Source organism: Anas platyrhynchos, chromosome 1, assembly GCF_047663525.1.
Source record: "Anas platyrhynchos isolate ZD024472 breed Pekin duck chromosome 1, IASCAAS_PekinDuck_T2T, whole genome shotgun sequence".
Taxonomy (NCBI): Eukaryota; Metazoa; Chordata; class Aves; order Anseriformes; family Anatidae; genus Anas; species Anas platyrhynchos.
Window position 1 is genome coordinate 151,961,357 of NC_092587.1, and position 16,523 is coordinate 151,977,879.

Consider the following 16,523-nt stretch of genomic DNA (forward strand, 5'->3'; position numbering starts at 1 on the left):
TTAGAGGTAAAACTAGATGTTTAATACTCCATGAAGTTTGAGTAGTTTACATTACTTTCCCATGGGATTTTTTCAGTCATTTATAGTTCATTGCTTCGTATGGCTATAGAATCCCTGCTGTGTTAAAAAATGCCAAATAAAATTATATCTCATTCACTGCTTTATGCTATACCTTCTTTTGTTCAGATCCAATTAGTGAAAGCCTGTTCTTCATTTATCATACTTTTAGCTGATTACATTAGGCACTACAATAGTCCTCTAGCTTTCCTTGACAATGTTTGCACCATCAGTGTTACATTTATGGTTGAGGAGGCTCTTTCATCTTAACCCCCTATTCCAATCAGTTCAGGGGGAAAAAAAATACATACGATTATTCTTTTTTGACTGAAAATTCTTTGCTTGTTTTCTCACCCCAAAAATAGTTTCACAGGATGTTTGAATTATACTTTTTCAAATTCTATTGGTCCTTCCCCACTGTACCTATCCGAGTATAAAGAATTAGTGTTTTACAAGTTGAACACTGAAGGATAAGCAGCATTTTGTACTGTTTGCATGAACTTATTTTGGGGAAGTGCAGGAAAGAACATGTATAATAAAATGTATTATCTAAGATTTTCAAGAACTTAAAAAGCATCAATTATGACCTACTTTTCTGAATATATGCAGTACCTCTTGACCAAGTGTGTTCTCTGTGAGTCTGAGTAGCCTTTTTGCCAGACTGCTTTCCTCACACCACACTGATTTTATTTCTGGACAGTTGTTAAGAAACAACTTATCTTCCACAGCATAAATAATATTGGACGTCATCTTTTTTCCCCATTCACACCCCCTGGGCAATATAAATGTAACGCAATCCCATTTAATATCATTTACCTACAAATATGCATTAGTGCACAAGCACCCAAAAGCTCCTGAATTCACCTACCTTCTTTTAAGCTTTGTTAATGTTGCCTTCCTATCACCATAACAATTTATGCTTTTAACCTATGGAAATCCTTCAGATCTTTGGCTATTTCTCCAGATAAAGTTCACCAAATACTATTTTATTCTTTATTTTTCCCTTCTTCAGATAAGTATTACTGAGCTTTCAGCAGGCTGTTCAATTTTTACTACATTCCAAATTTAAACCAAAATTCCTCACATTACCAAAGTTTTAATTTCTTGAGATCAAAGTTCTTTTGTATTGTTATAGTCTAATTATCTTTCATTAATATGTAAAATCATCATGTCAAAATGAATATTGCTAACAGAATACTCAAGACTTTTGCCATTGTGTTCCACAGAAACCAAGTCTGAAGAAAACAAAAAAGCAAGTAGTTTCACTGAAGGTCTATATATATTTCAGCTATTCCCACCACCTCCATTCAACACTAAACTCCATAAAGATCTCAGACAGTTTTAACATTAAAAAACATTCAACAGAAAAAAAAAAATCAAATATAAGTCTATCAGAGTACAGCTTTAAGATAAGATTATTCACTAGCGTGCCTTAAAATATCTTTTGAGTAAAGATCAACACCTTTAAGACTATATATCACTCCTACACAAATACCATTGAAAATGCCTGCTAGGGTCATTTAGGCATACAACACTAGGTAGGGAACAAACTAGAAGCTGTTACTGAGGAGCCTGAATTGCTAGATAATTTATGGGTTTATTTTTTTCCCCTCTTAGATATGCACACTAAAGCAGCCCTGATTCAATTTCAGTTCTGTTTTCAACAAGTGTGACAGAAGGGAAAGACAGAGATATAAGAAACTGAAGATATAAGAAACTGGCTTACCCTCCTTTTAAAGTTACTTGTACAAATGAATTGCTAGAAAGAGCATCAGGCTACCCATGTTTTAGTAAGAAGCTACACAGCTGTTTTAAGAGACTATGACCTCATCTCAAAGGTTGCTCTAAGTTCAAAACAGAAAGTTTGCTTCAATTCATGCTGGTTTTATGCATTTTATTCAAAAATAGTTTTTGTAAACAGACCCTATGTACTCCTGCCATCACTTAAAAATGGGTCCCACTATCCCTATTAAAGACAAATAAGTTTAGGATGGGTAGCTAGTTCAATCTTCAAATTTATTCCTTTAAATTTACACCTGCCTTTGGTTCAGTGACTATCATCATCATGGTAGTTGCCTATGGCATTCATTGCCTTTGCAATACAAGTCCTAGAAGAGTGAGGGAAGTCTGGCTTAATCCTGTCAAGCACAAAAATCGAGAGTCACATCTTTTACAGAATCCCACCAGTAAGCAAGCGGGTTTCTCCTAGCTACATGGGGACAGAGGTTCATTTGGCAGGATATATCAGCTCCCAGTTCTGATTTCAGTGTTTGACAGCTTTCTACCACTGGTATAACCAAGAAGGTAGCTGTCGATGCAACCTGAACAAAAATAAACAACATGGGACAAAACATTTTTGTCACTACTTTATGACAAGTGACACGGTCATAGAAATCGGCCTCTGGACTCATCTATCCAGATCATCCAAACTGGCAGCCACACACATCACCACAACAGCCAGGTCATTCACACAACAATGAACTACTGGAAATTTCCCAGTCATTAAGATAAATGACATTAGTTAAACTATTTCCCAGTGCAAGCATCCAAGGAAGTGATTAGAGGATGTACGGTAGACTCAAGCACATTTTTTGGATCCGATTGTATTAAGTCTAAGTAATATCTGTAAAACTACCATGTGTTTAAAACACTTCCCTGTGTGATTAAAAATCTCCCTCACTTTCTTTTAAATACTGCAAGCTTCTTCAGCGCACACAGCCAGATTTGTTGGACTAAGTAAAGATTCAACGCGGCTAAGCAGGCACTATTTCACCCTTGTAGAATTTGTTAGAGCCTCGTCTTTGTCCGTCAGCTCAAAATGTCAGCATTTAACAGGTTATCTTTATGAACTGTTCTGAATACATTACTGCATTTCTGAGATACCAGCTTGAATTTACTTTTTCTTATGAACTATTAGGAATTAGAGACCCTATACACTTTTTAAAGCGAAGACGGCACTGTAGATTGAAGCAGAGCAGCTATTATATTTTCAATTCTCTTTGTAACGCGCTATTTGTACTCCCTTCCCTAAGGTCATGAGCTGTACTTTTCCCTGTCATTCTTATTCCCTCATTATACTCTTCAATCTCAATTTTTACTTATTACTTTCAGACTTTCCATATTCTCCAGTTCATAGCAGTGTCCGTACAATAAATATAAAGCCATCCAGACACACTGGAGGGACCAATTCATTTTCCGAGTCTATTACTGATTGGCGACAGAACACGCTCTCTTTTTAAACAGGTTTTTAGTCTATTTTCAGAATTCATGCCAGTGAACAAGGCTATGCAGTGCTGCTAAACAGCAGATCCATTTATCCTAACAGCAGATAATATACATGTAAGATGGAATACAAGCACCCATTAGCATGCTTCTGTTTTACCAGAGGGATTGTAGATCATACAGAGTACTTTGCATTCACATCCACTTAACCCCTGGCTTCCAGAAGAATTATGATTTATCATAATGCCTGACACCCATCTATTAGGAAATCATTTCACAGTCCATTGAGCATCCACAAGCTACTATACTCCCAGTTGCAGATACCAGTTAAAATCCAGACCAAGTATATTCCTCATGCACCTCAAAAAAATAATTACTTGGCATAGAAATTCAGCAGTAGAGCATACATGTACGACTCATCCAAGAAAAATTTGGTTTCAGTCCCTTATTCTACCTGCAGCCTATTTATTCAAACTGAGCAGGTGATATAGGAATAGAACTGCAAAAGGACTCAGACAAAAGCTGTGTCAAAGTCCAACTCCCAACAGCTCTCCCCTTTCACTTAATTCTGAAAACACCGAAGTTCTCCTAACTAAACTTTCACAAATTGCACAAATCATGCTTCAGTTTTTCAAGCACTGAGCAAACCAAGTCCTGACAAGCATAAAATACACTTTTTTTTTTCCTGTCAACTTGCCTGAGGGACCTCTTTCATGAAATCATAACATGGGGTTTCTGATCCCTTCCAGATTTCAATAAACAATCCTAGAACGTGGAGGCACCCCCAAACCTTTCTCCTGCATTAGTCCAGCAGGCAAAGAATAATAAAATGTTATTTTAGTCAACAAGAATATGCAAGTATGCCTATATTGGATGTAGGATCACTCAGAGAGAGCACAAAAGATACTAACTTTCTGTTCCTGCTACAATAGACTTAAAATACTTCCAAAATAAACTAGAGAAGAGACCACAAAACCTAAGAAGCAACCAAGTAGCCAGACAAGTATCTTCCCTGTTTAGAGACCCATTTTACCACCTTCCTGCCACACCACTGAATATCCAGACACCTCAATATCAGCATCCAGTGGAACAGCTCCAGCACACTTGTACAGCACAGCTGGTAGGTGAGAGCATTCTTCTGGCCAGTGGAAAGCAATGAGTTGAATATACCAGCCACAGAACAATTTATACCAAGTTCTCCATCTCTTAAAATCCATTTTTCATTGCGTTTTGTGTTCATTAGCAAAACAAAACATTGGTTTCACTGTCACTCTTACACTTGCTGCACAAGAGCAGCTACTTACCAGGTGATACTGCCTGGCTTAATCCAGAAAGAACAAAAGAACAAGATACCATTTATATGAGCAGAACATGGGAGAGTTCACAGAAAAACAGTGCTAAACACTTGTCCAGTTCCCCCCCTTTCCCCTCACTCAGTCCCCATGGTATCTCCCCTCTTTTTAAGCATACGGGCAAAAAAGGGCATAAGCAAAGATACTTGGAAAGTGCAAACATGCCTCCCATGGTAAGCAACAAACCTTCGAAACAGTTGCAAGCCTTGTTGAAACCCCAACTATTTCACTCCATCAGTACTTACAGCATTGGCATCAACATCGCTGTGTATGGCAACTGTTTTAATCCCCATCTTCTTGCATGTTTTGATGACCTACCATATAAGAAGTGACAATTATCAATATTTAAAATACAAATAGTTTAAGAATGAACTACAAAAAAAGAAAACCTTAAGGCTATATACTTACTCGGCATGCAATCTCTCCTCTGTTGGCAATAAGGAGTTTTTCAAAAGTCTGGAAGGAAAAGAATAAAGACCTTGAGAGATGAATGCCCCATAAATTTTCCTCTTATCAGAAACACACACTCCTTTCTCCTCCATTTCCACTAAAACCCAAAGATGCAGGAGACCAGCCCATAGAAGAGACTCTCACAAGCAGTGCCAAAGAAGCAGCACCAACCGTAACTCCCAGAAGTGCCCAAGTTGCTTGTTTTTGAATACAAGGAAGATATTCAAAGGAGGCATGATTCCCAGGTCTCTGCCTTTTCTTCCTCTTCCCTCTGATGGAAGCTATCCTTGCTGTTCTCCCAACTCTTGCCGAGTTGTACCTGCCTTGCCCATCAGTGTAGCTAAGTCAGGTGAGGAACCTGGTAAAATCCTGAATTGGCATCAAGGCATTGTTACCCACTCAGCATTTAGTTGCAACAAGACAGCAAGTGCTTAGTGTGCATGTGAAATCCTCAGTCACCTTTTGCATTAGATTGCACTTAATGCTGTAAATACACCTCAGAGGCATGATAGGAGCATTGAAGAAGGGGCTAACGAGCTGCCAGAAGCCAGTCAGCCTTATTCCCTAGACAAAAACGTTCTATTAAGAAATGAAGTGAGAGAGGAGCAGAGTTGCTCAGTGTAGAAACCTCATTGCTGGGAGTAAGAGTTACTGCAGTCACTGGCCTTGCTAACCACACAGGCGCACTTCCAACACAGCAGGTTCAGTACCAAACGGTATTCTCCCTCCCCTACACCAAACAGCTGCCTTTAATATGGTCGGGGGAAGAGGAGGTATTATAAGTACAGCAGTGACACTGTGTTACACCCACAATCATCAGTGAGTGCAATGTAGGTAAGAGAAGAGGGAGGAACTGCAGAACCACCAGGGGAATTTGTATCGACAGACAGGTGTAATGAACAGAGGTACTCAAGGTGCCCTTGACCAAATTCACTTCTTCAAAGTCAGGGCTGAGCTGGCAGCACATGGTCAGTGTAAGAATGCTGCCACATGGTAACAGCATACAGAAACTAAGGCATTTGAGAAATTCAGAAAGCAAGGCCACAGAAATTAAGGGAAGAGTTGCAACAAGCTTATGTGGCGAGCTCAGCCAGACCTGGTGAGGAAAGGGCACTACTACCTCGCACACAGGCACATCTACATCCCATCAGAAGATGAGCAAGCTCAATTATCAGAGGTACAAATATTGCAAGAACACCACAGGAATGGGTGATTTGTTTGGAGAGTTCTTTTAGCTGGGGACCTGCACAAAAAACCTGGTGAAAAATGGAAAAGGTTTCCAGTATGCTCACACAAATTAGTCCTGAACCTAAAACACTTTAGGCAGAGAGCCTTGAAGGGACATTAAAATAAATAACATGTTCAGCAGTAAGAACTTTAACAACTCAAATACTTCAACTTATTTTTTGGTGTAATAGTTGTTTTATTAACCAAGCACGGTCACATCGTAAGAAGGCTTTCAGTATCAAGTTGTTATGCAGATTTGACTTTTCCAATTTTGCAACATAACTACTAGCAGGAGACAACTGCTCTTATTCCTGCTGTTAAAAGCAAGTCTCCAGTCCAGCAAGTAAAAAGAGAAATTTAATTCACATGCTGCTTTCAGGTAACATGCAGCAGTTCTTTTTTATGACATTTCCACTAATGAGCTTACAAAAGCCTGCTACCACAGTCTGGGAATTACAAAACCAGTGCAGGAGGCAGCAAAGGGAGAAGGCAGGGAAGACCTTGAGCTACCTGGAGAAGCCACTGGCTGGAGTGACATGGCTTGTAGTTAAAATAAACCAAAGACCTGATTGCACTGTCTAAACATAATTATGCCTTTAGAAAAGGATCAGGGCCTTGAACAAGCAAAAAGACTAAGAATACAGGAAGCATTTGGTAAGTCGAGAGTTATTTCTTCAGGAGACTTTTCCTGCCAGCCATGGTTCTGGGCACACACTGGTTTCTCTCCCCCTGTTTTCTAATACTGTTTCACTCCTGGTTAATCACCCCTACCCTGGTAGATATGGGGCAAGCCTAAGCGTGCTGAAGTGCTGGCATTCCTGCCCTTCAGTACGAGCCTACCTTCAGCCACGTTATTTTTCCAAGTGTGTTACTTTAGAAGCCATGCCAAGACAACCTCCCACAGGAAAAGTTTTTCTTGGCTAGTAACTGTAAATTGAGATTGCTACCGCACGAGTCTGTCAGCGAGTCTGACAGAGAGCTCAGGCAAACCCGTGTTCCTGCCGCCGCCTCCAAAATGAGGATGTAGCATGCTCTGCAGGCCTCACACAGCCATCTTCATCCAGGCTCTGCAGCTCTCACCCCTGCACGTGAGTAGCAAGCTGGATTTGGACAAGGTGCATCAGACCATCTAACAGATGTGCTGCAACTACTGCATTTATATAAACATATATAAATATATATATATATGCACACAGGTTTTTTGGTGTTTGTTTTTAAGAACTGTGTTTAGATAGTCTAGCTTACAATAGTTTTAACAGGCCTGCACCTCCCACACCACATAAAACATTAAGAATAGTTGTGTCAAAATTGTAACTTGTTCAGGCCAGTATGTACCCGTCCCAAGCCCACAATCGCTTCTCCAACCAAGACACGCACTTGACATAATATCCAATCCCAGCAAATATACTGCAAGGAACTTTAATTTGAAGAAGAATGTGCAACTAAATCAGTGATAGTACAGGGGGTTCACTGCGAGAACTGCTGTTGTCAGCAACAGCACAGGGGAGAGGATAGCTCTGAAAGCCAAACGTCAGTGATACAGTAAAGCACTACAGAGGGAAAACATGCACCAGGCTACTCACCTTTTCATTTGGATCATACGTGGCTGAATACAGCTTATGGGATGTTTTAAGGTACCGTCTCAAACAGAGCGTTTCACACTGCAGAAGAGAGAGGGAGTTAAACATTTCTTCTCCTGCTACTGTAAGACAGAAACAGTTCATATACTGACATCTTGAGGAAAATCTTCCTTATTCTTCCCTGCCCCTCCTTGCATTCCCCCACAAAGCAGAGAGAATCTTTTAAGGATCTGCCTCCCCCCCACAAGCATTCACACAGCAAAAAGCAACCTCAGATGCTGGTTTGGCTCCCAGTCTTCCCCACCACAACCCCATCATGACAGCCGTCTAAGGATGAGAGAGGTTTTTTCGAGGCTTATATTTCTTTATCTTTCAACAGCCACACTGCTCCTGTTTTGCAACAGGATCTTCCCACCCTCACCTAAAGCATTCCCAGGTCACTCCATCACCCTACAAGTCCCTGATGATACACCACCAATAACCTCCAATTCTCAAGTCCAACCTCGAAAAATAAAATCCAGAAAAATAACATGAAAAGCAAGTTACACTAGAGGCGCTAGAATCAAAATTGGAGGTTTTGAAGTTGTGTTTTGGTTGTTTGTTTTCAGATGTTAATTATTCTTCATCTGAGGATGCAACAGGACGAGCTGCTTCAGGCTCTGAAGAGGGAAAACACAGTTGGGATCATAATTCTGCCAACCACAACCACCAGTTGGCCATTATTCCAAGTTCCTGGCAGGACACTTGCACCTCCAGCGACCTTATTGTTATCTAGATCCCATCAGAGGGAGAAGCAAGGTCAGCTGTGGCAGCAGAAGCAGAGCATATTCTCCTACTGCAGAGTACACACAGTTAGGTGGCTGAGTCCCAGACCCTACAGTCCCTCCTCCCAGGCCCTACAGACAGAAGTGGACCGCAAATAGCCTGAACCTTGTCATATAGGATGCACCAGAAAATCTCCATTGAGTTATTAGCCACTGAAGAAAGTAATTGAATGGTCAGAGGGACTAACCTAAAGACTTGTAGTTAGCTGGGGGAAGGCACAAAGCCTCTGAACTTTCTTGTGAACACCTTTCATACAAAGCTAGCTTTGAACGCATATGAGAAGGCAGAAAAGTTGTGCCACAGATGGAGAGTGAAAGGAAAAGCTCTGTTGGGAAAAGTACAGTTAGCATTAAATTTCAGAATTTAAGCCATGCCTTGAAAAAATCCCTATACAAACCTAAATATTTTATATAGAAAAGTTAAGCAGTTGATCAATTAAAAAAAAAAATTTGAAGACTCAACTGCACTCAGCTCTGCTTTACACTACAGAATCAGACAGTTTTCACATAAAAGTCTTGTCCTAGCCTAAACCAGTTATGATGCAGCGTTAGAAAACTTAGCTACCTCCTACACAGACACATCAGTTATAGTGCCCTGAATTGAATACATGTGGGGGTAACTTCCAAAACCAGATCAAGTCTATTGCTCAGCTCAGCCAAATGGGAAGCATCTCGCTCTAATTCACAGCTTTGGAAAGACAGGGTGTGGGAGGAGGTTTCTATTTTCTGTGCATCTGTACTGCTAAACACAAAGGTTGAAGAGCTTGCTTACTCTAGAATCCACTTCAGGAAGATTCTCCTTAAAGGTCTGCTCCTAGCCACTGAACGATTGGGTGTGTATTGAGAAGAAATTAGACATTTTGTAAATAATGCATGGCTAGGGCCACAGAGGAACACTGCAAAGCGCCATCTGCAAACAGCTACTCGGCTGCCACCTACCTCTGGGCTCCCAGGCTCCCTCTATAGTTAGGTTCATCTACAAGATGCACCAAAACTCAAACTCTCAAAATCAGCCAAGCCAGTCTAGACCACAAGGTGCAGTAAGTGGCTGTCTCCCAAAATCCACACGTGCTCCAGGGATGCCTTATAGAACAAAGGGATAACTTATCATATTTAAGAGTACAGCTGAGATTTATACATCACGATACCTTCATAGCTGTTATAGTTCTCTTCTAGCCTGAGATGTTGGTCATTATACTTACAAGCCATTACACAAAACAGCTCCTCATACTGTAGCCACCAGTATCCAGAGAAAGCATTCCTTTTTACTGGATTTCTAGGTTTTATTGCCTGTTGTCCTAGCTGTCGTGTTTTGCAGTTTTTAGTAATTGCCTGTTGAAGAAGAAACCTCACCCACAGCACCCCAGGCAAGGCAGGAAAACAGAAGGAGGGACCCAGAGGGCACCTTCCCTGAAGCTCCATCTCCACAGCAGCGCATAGCCTGGCTGTAACACTCCCCCAGCAAGGAGCGGGTGGATGCTAATCCCTTCCAGATGAAAAAAACAGCTTAGATCAGTCTCCCACACTCTGGCAAGCGCTCAAGCGTTAGAAGAAAAGTCAGGCACAACTTAACCGCTGACATCTGTCACTTCATTTCGCAGGCAGCTTATCAGCAAACAGTAGGCACGCCTTTTGAAAAACCTATTGCGTCCAGCAGCATGCAGGAGCAACAGCTCTATCACAACAGCTGTATCCAAACCTACCTTGATTTCTAACCACATCTTTCCCCGGCGCCCCTCCTCAAAAGGAAAAAAGAGAAAAAAGCAGCTGTGAAGTGGCCTAAGTGGGTTTCCACAGCCATCACTGATCTCTGATGCACAGCTCCTAGTTATTTAACTCATTCAGCACCAGCTTAGCTGTGCCCACTTCCCTCTGTTAAGAGAGTGATGGAAACCACACAATTCAACATTAGCCAAGATGCTGAGGAAAAAAAGAAATCCCAGAACTCAAACCTCAACCGAGTACAGGACCTAATGACTTTTTCCTACCTTGCCAAACTCGGGCAGCTCATATCTATTACAATCTATTTCTGTCGTGACTGGTTACCTCAATTTGATAAACATTTTGACTCTTGAAAGTTCAAGGCTACAGACTAGTGCTTTTTATTTATGAGAGCTCAGCTCCAGACTGAGGAGCTTGGCTTTGATTTTCCCACCCCTATGGGATCTGCTCTTCCCTAGCTGCCCCACGTCAGAGCAGAGCCAGCTCCAGCCAGCTCCAAAGGGAACCACTGTTGGCAAGAGCTGAGGCAATAAGCGACACTGGTTGCACCTCTGGGAGAGCAGATTTAAGGAAGGGAAAAAAAAAAAAAACACTGTGCAACAGCAGCTGGAGAGTGGGGTGAGGAAATGTGAAGGAAGCAGCCCTGCAGACAGCAGGGTCAGTGCAGGAGGTGCTCCAGGCACCAGAACTTTGCAGCCCCCACTGCTACCAAAACCTTGCCACCTAAACTTAATACATCATGCTAGGATGGTATTTTGGAAACACATCTTGCTTTTACTGTTTAATTACACAACAGCCAAACTGACTTTTGACCTGAACAGCTATACTAGCCCTAAAATAATTCCATGTAAATCAAAGTACGCAGTGATTTGTACAATGGCACATTCACTTCAGCTTTGAGGCCCAGCAGAGAATCTCCCAGGGCCCCAATGCAGCCCTGTGAAAACTCCTCAGGTGGTGGTTTAAGGACATGGCACACAGTAACAAAATAGAAAATAATTAACTTATTATTTATAGATGACTTGTGTGTGTTTTTAAAGACGTCCCTTATCCAGGGAGGATGTTTCCCTGTTGTACAGGTCATCTGGTAAATACCTTGCTGCTACTGAGCCACCTGGGCAGAGAAGTCTCTGAGTCGAAATGGAGATGGAGTTCCAGATTTCAGAGAGGGAAAGCTCCACACACCAAGGTTTGCTTTAATACATCTAGCAGTGGCAGGCATGTACATTTTAGCCTTACTGGAAGATACAGTAAGCAGTGCCCAACAGTAACAGCTAGAGCAGCACACTTGCTTCTCGTATTCTAATTCCTCCTTTTGCTCTCTGCCAGAGATCCTACCACGATATATTTGTGCCCCTATGGTTTCAGAGATTCAAGTTCAAGACTTGAAGGGGTATTCGGTAGAAGAACACCTCCACATTTCCAGTTTATTTCCCATTAGCCATAAGTATTTCAGAGTAATCCTGAACATGAAGAAGACGTAGTATCTCCCCTATTTTATTACGCAGCAACTTTTCTGATTCTTTTTCAACTCACCTGACAATCCCTTGACAGATTATGTATACAACATATAGAAAGCAGACGCTTCTACATGTCTGCAAGAATTTTAATCTGTAAGGTTGAAATGTTTAGCTTGTTAACGCAAGATTGTACATATCCTTTAACCATGAAAACAGCCATAATAATGCTTTCCCCCCCATACTAATCAAGCGCTTTCCCTCCTTTGTACTCCCTCAGAAAGTGCTGAACAGCAAAGCACTTGTAACTACAAGCAGATCCTCCTGAAGCCAGCTTCAAACAAACAAAAACACCGCACACTGTTCTGTAAGGTCCACTGCATTAAAATACATGCAGCTCCTTCACTCTCAGGTCTGAGAATCATTAGCTATTCTAGGAGGCAGAGAGGAAACCCAATTTTCATGTCTGCCAACACAGCAGGCAAGCTACAAGCAAGGGAACTCCTAACACCCAAGGCTATTTTTAAAAACTAAGTCATTCCTACACCCAAGTACCTTCTCCCTTGTGCCAGTACAGAAGTTTGTACAGTCACATGGTGAATCGAACTAGGGAATACGGCCAGCTGAAAAGATACTCACAAAGAGCGGGGAAAATTTGTTCTCTGCCAGATTTCTGTCCTGTTTATCCACTTAGATACTCAAATAGCAGCATTGGGTCAAGCTGGAAGGAGACAGGAGCTGAAAAGCTATGGCCCGCGATCAAAACCTAACAGCTGCAGAAAGCTGGAACAGTTTCTCACAGCACCAGCTTAAACAGCTCCAACAAGGCTAGAGCCTGTGAAAGAGATCCCAGCACCATAACAATGATGCAAGAACCACCAATGCAAAGTTTGGACAGAAAAAAAAAAAGCAAATAAAAACAAACAAAAAAATCTCAGAGCAAGACTTTTTATTTTTTTTAAACCTGGCGTAAACTTTAATGAAGTTTAACTTTTTCTCCAGAAAAAAAAAGTCTCACCCACAGCAGATGGCACAGCATGCTTTGCCTGCAGGATCCAGACAGCTACTCCTGGAAGCAAAGTGACTAAAGACAGAAATCTTGATCCGTGAACCTCTTTAAGAGTACTTACCAGTACTAAAAGTCTGTAGTTTATATACTGGAAACAATCCCTGAACTCTGCAACTGTAGGGCAACATTCGTCTCCCCAAATTAGTGACCATTCTGGCTCCCTTCCTACATGTAGGATGATCCCAATCTTGCCATCCCCTCTGGCCTAATGCTTCTGTGCTCACAAACAAGGGGGAAAACATCTCCCTGAACTAACAGCATGCTTAAAAAAATCCCACAGAAGAGAGAGAGAGGAGCTCCCACTGTACAGGAAACTTCTAAGACTTAAAAAGTGAATGCTCAGATAACTTATCAGAGCACAGAAACTTTCCATACATTTAGTTGAATGGTTGGTTGAACCACTCCAAACTGATCTACACTGATAAAAAACCACGTGTCAGCAGATTTCATAACGTACATTATTTATAACTTTCTCCTCCATTATTTTAGCCTGACAGCTTTCTCAGAAGAGTTTTGAAACCACAATATCTAAAGCCATCTCTCAGCCTCATACAGTAACCACCACCTCCTTTCAAAATCAGATTTTCTCCCAGCCAGAAGTGCAAAGCACTCAAAAGGAAGTTTTAGTTACACAGAATTAGATCTGCATAAAATCTAACACACAAGCATTAAGCTTAGAAACACGGTAATTAGTTAAATCTCCAGTTGCCTGTTTTTTCTCTGCCCTTTCTCAATTCCTTCACTGACTTCCACAAGAGAGTAAAGAAGCCAAGGGCAAGTGGCCAGCTACTAGCCCTAGAAAGAAAAAAACACACCCACACACTAATGCGCTTGGAGCCCTTACAAGTTTGAAGATTTAAACGGTAGCATGTGCCTATGTCAGCAAAGAATACACGAATCTAGGAAAGCAATTCCCATGCAAACCTGACTGAATGTTTTCCAGTTACTGACAACTTGAAGGTGACTTTCCTACACAGATAATAAAGGCTAAAAAAAACAGGTCAGTTACATAAGGCGCAAGTGCTACTAGGTAGCTTTTTGTTCTACAAAGTGTCACTCATGAAACATTTTATACCATTTGCAGTGATGCAGTCAGGTATCACATCCTTGATCCCTTAGAAGAAAGGAGGCACAGCTGGCCTTTCACAGGGACACTCCAAAGGACTGACATCAAAGTCCTTGGACTATTTAGTGGAAGAAGCATGTCTTCCACACAAATATACAGGTACCAAAAACAGCATCAGCCTTCTGCTAGTTCCAAATGAATCCTCAATCACTCCCAAACTTCTCTTGTTGTTTAAGAAACTTCTCTCCCATACACTTTCACAGCACCACAGGTGCACTCTGCATGTTTCCCAATAAAAAATACCTAGGGAAAGTAAATCCTTTTGGTCTTTAACCCCTTCTCAAGCTGACCTGCCCTTGCAGCACAAACCACTGCTGTTACTGTGGTGGTTTCACACTGGTTGGCAGCTGAGCTTCACCATGCCACTCTCTCACTTCCCCTCCTCAAAGGGAAAGGGGGAGAAAATATGATGGAAAAAGGCTCTTGAGTTCAGATAAGGACAGGGAGATCACTATCCTATTACTGCCACAGGCAGAACTGTCTCAGCATAAAGGAAATTAATGTAATTTATTGCCTACTAATCACAGACTAGAGCAATGAGAAACTAGAAGTGAATGAAAAACACCTTCCCCCATCCACCTCAAACGTCCACCACTTCCACGGGCTGCAGCATGGAGATCTGCTCCATGTGGGACCCATGGGCTGCAGGGGGACAGCCTGCTCCACCAGGGGCCTCTCCACAGGCCGCAGGGGAACTGCTGCTCAACGCCTGGAGCACCTCCTGCCCTCCTGCTACACTCACCTGGGGGCTGCAGGGCTGCTTCTCACACCTCACTCTCCCAACTGCTGTTGTACAGCTGGTTTTATTTGTGGGTGGGTGTTTTTTGTCGGTGGTGGTGGTGTTTTTTTTTTCCTTTCCTTAAATCTGCTCTCCCAGAGGTCCAACCAGGACTGCTCACTGTCTCAGCTCTGGCCAGCAGTGGGTCGCTTTTGGAGCCCTCTGGAGCTGGCTCTGATCTAACACGGGGCAGCTGCTGGGCTCTGCTCACAGAAGCCACCCCTACAGCTCCCTGCTACCAAAACCTTGCTATGTAAACCCCATACAGTTACATGATCCCTGAAAACACATGATGACTTCCTTACAGTGTAGTTTAGGAGTTACATTTCTGGAGAGACACCTATCCCAGAACTATACAGAGAAAAATAATTCTGCAACTTATTCCTCCCTCCTCCACTTGAACTTGCAGACCTCTACACAAAATTTCCTTTTTGTGAAAAATCCAGACTCTTCCTACTGTAAGCAGAGCTATTTTGCACCACTTTTCCTTTATGTAAAGCAGTGAGTTTCACGTAACTGCTACACAATGCAGTGAGATATTGCGGCTTGCTCTTATCCAAAATAATCTCCTCTGTCTGTTAAAGCAAAGCAAAGCAATCTGCAGGAGTAATAGAGCAGAAAGCAGTGAGTGCCTCAGCAGAGATATCGTAGCTTAAGGCTTTCTAAATGTTTGAAGTCTTCAGCAAAAACATTAGCACAGATCTGCAATGGGCTTCTCGCATTTCCAGGACCAGTAAGAGGAGAATGCCACTAAAAAGCTTGAGGTGACAGCTGAAAGAGCCACAGCTATGCGGAGGAATAGGTGGGTAAGAGACAGCACGTTTGCAGAAAGGAATAACCCCTTGCTATGAATTAAGATGTGCAAGTAAAAATAACAGAGAACCATGCTCTTTACAGCAATTAAAGCGTTGTTCCCATTAGGATGTATCCCTCAGTTTTGATCAGCTCCTCTTTAACCGAGGGAGAGGAGAGAAGCAGAGAGGCACAGCACACAACCCCTCCAGCAGGGAAAATTTTAAATTACGAAAAAATGAAAGCACAGGGACCCCTCCACCAACCCCAGCAGCACACAGCAGCCGGGCTCCACCACGCACCCTGCCCTCAGCGGGTCACCCACAGCCCGACCCCAAACGGGGCTCCTAGCGCTCCGCAAGCGCTGCTTCCCGAGCACCACCCCCAAACCCCACAGCACCCCAAAACCCCCGGGGTACACCCCCAAACCCTTGCTGACCGCGGGGGCACCCCCTGCCCCCTCACAGCCCCCGGCTCTCACCTCCAGCAGCGCCCGCAGCCGGCCCCGCGCCGCGCCGCCCAGCGCCGCCGCCATGTCGGCCGCCGCCCCGCCCGACCACCCTTTCACCCGGCCGGGGCCGGGCCGCTCGCAGCCAATCCCCGCGGCCACGGCAGGCGGCGGGGCCGGGAGGGAGAGGAGGGAGGCGGAGGATGGCGGAGCCACAGCCCCCGGTTTGGGCTCCCTGCACCGCTGGGAGCATCCCCAGGGTCCCCCCCCCCTCCCCCTGCGCCGCGGTTTCGTGTGCCTCCCGCTCCGGGCTCGCTGCCGGCTGAAATCGCGGCCCCCGCTTTGGATTCGCCCGAAAAGGGGCTCTGAGGAAGGGGGCTCAGGGCTTAGTGTTATCTTCCCCCCTTCTTGGAGGAGGC

General features: G+C 43.1%; 1 protein-coding gene across 1 annotated transcript in view; it reads right to left on the reverse strand.

The window, feature by feature from the left end:
* Window positions 1–16,296, reverse strand: part of PCCA (propionyl-CoA carboxylase subunit alpha) — a 279,424-nt gene extending 263,128 nt beyond the window's left edge. The window contains exons 1-4 of the mRNA XM_027443682.3: window positions 16,138–16,296; window positions 7,892–7,969; window positions 5,040–5,087; window positions 4,877–4,945 (exon numbers count right to left, since the gene is read on the reverse strand). Of these exons, the coding sequence (XP_027299483.1) occupies window positions 4,877–4,945; window positions 5,040–5,087; window positions 7,892–7,969; window positions 16,138–16,191 (249 nt within the window). The 5' untranslated portion in view covers window positions 16,192–16,296. The remainder of the gene's footprint in view (window positions 1–4,876; window positions 4,946–5,039; window positions 5,088–7,891; window positions 7,970–16,137) is intronic.
* Window positions 16,297–16,523: the final 227 nt, after the last annotated feature.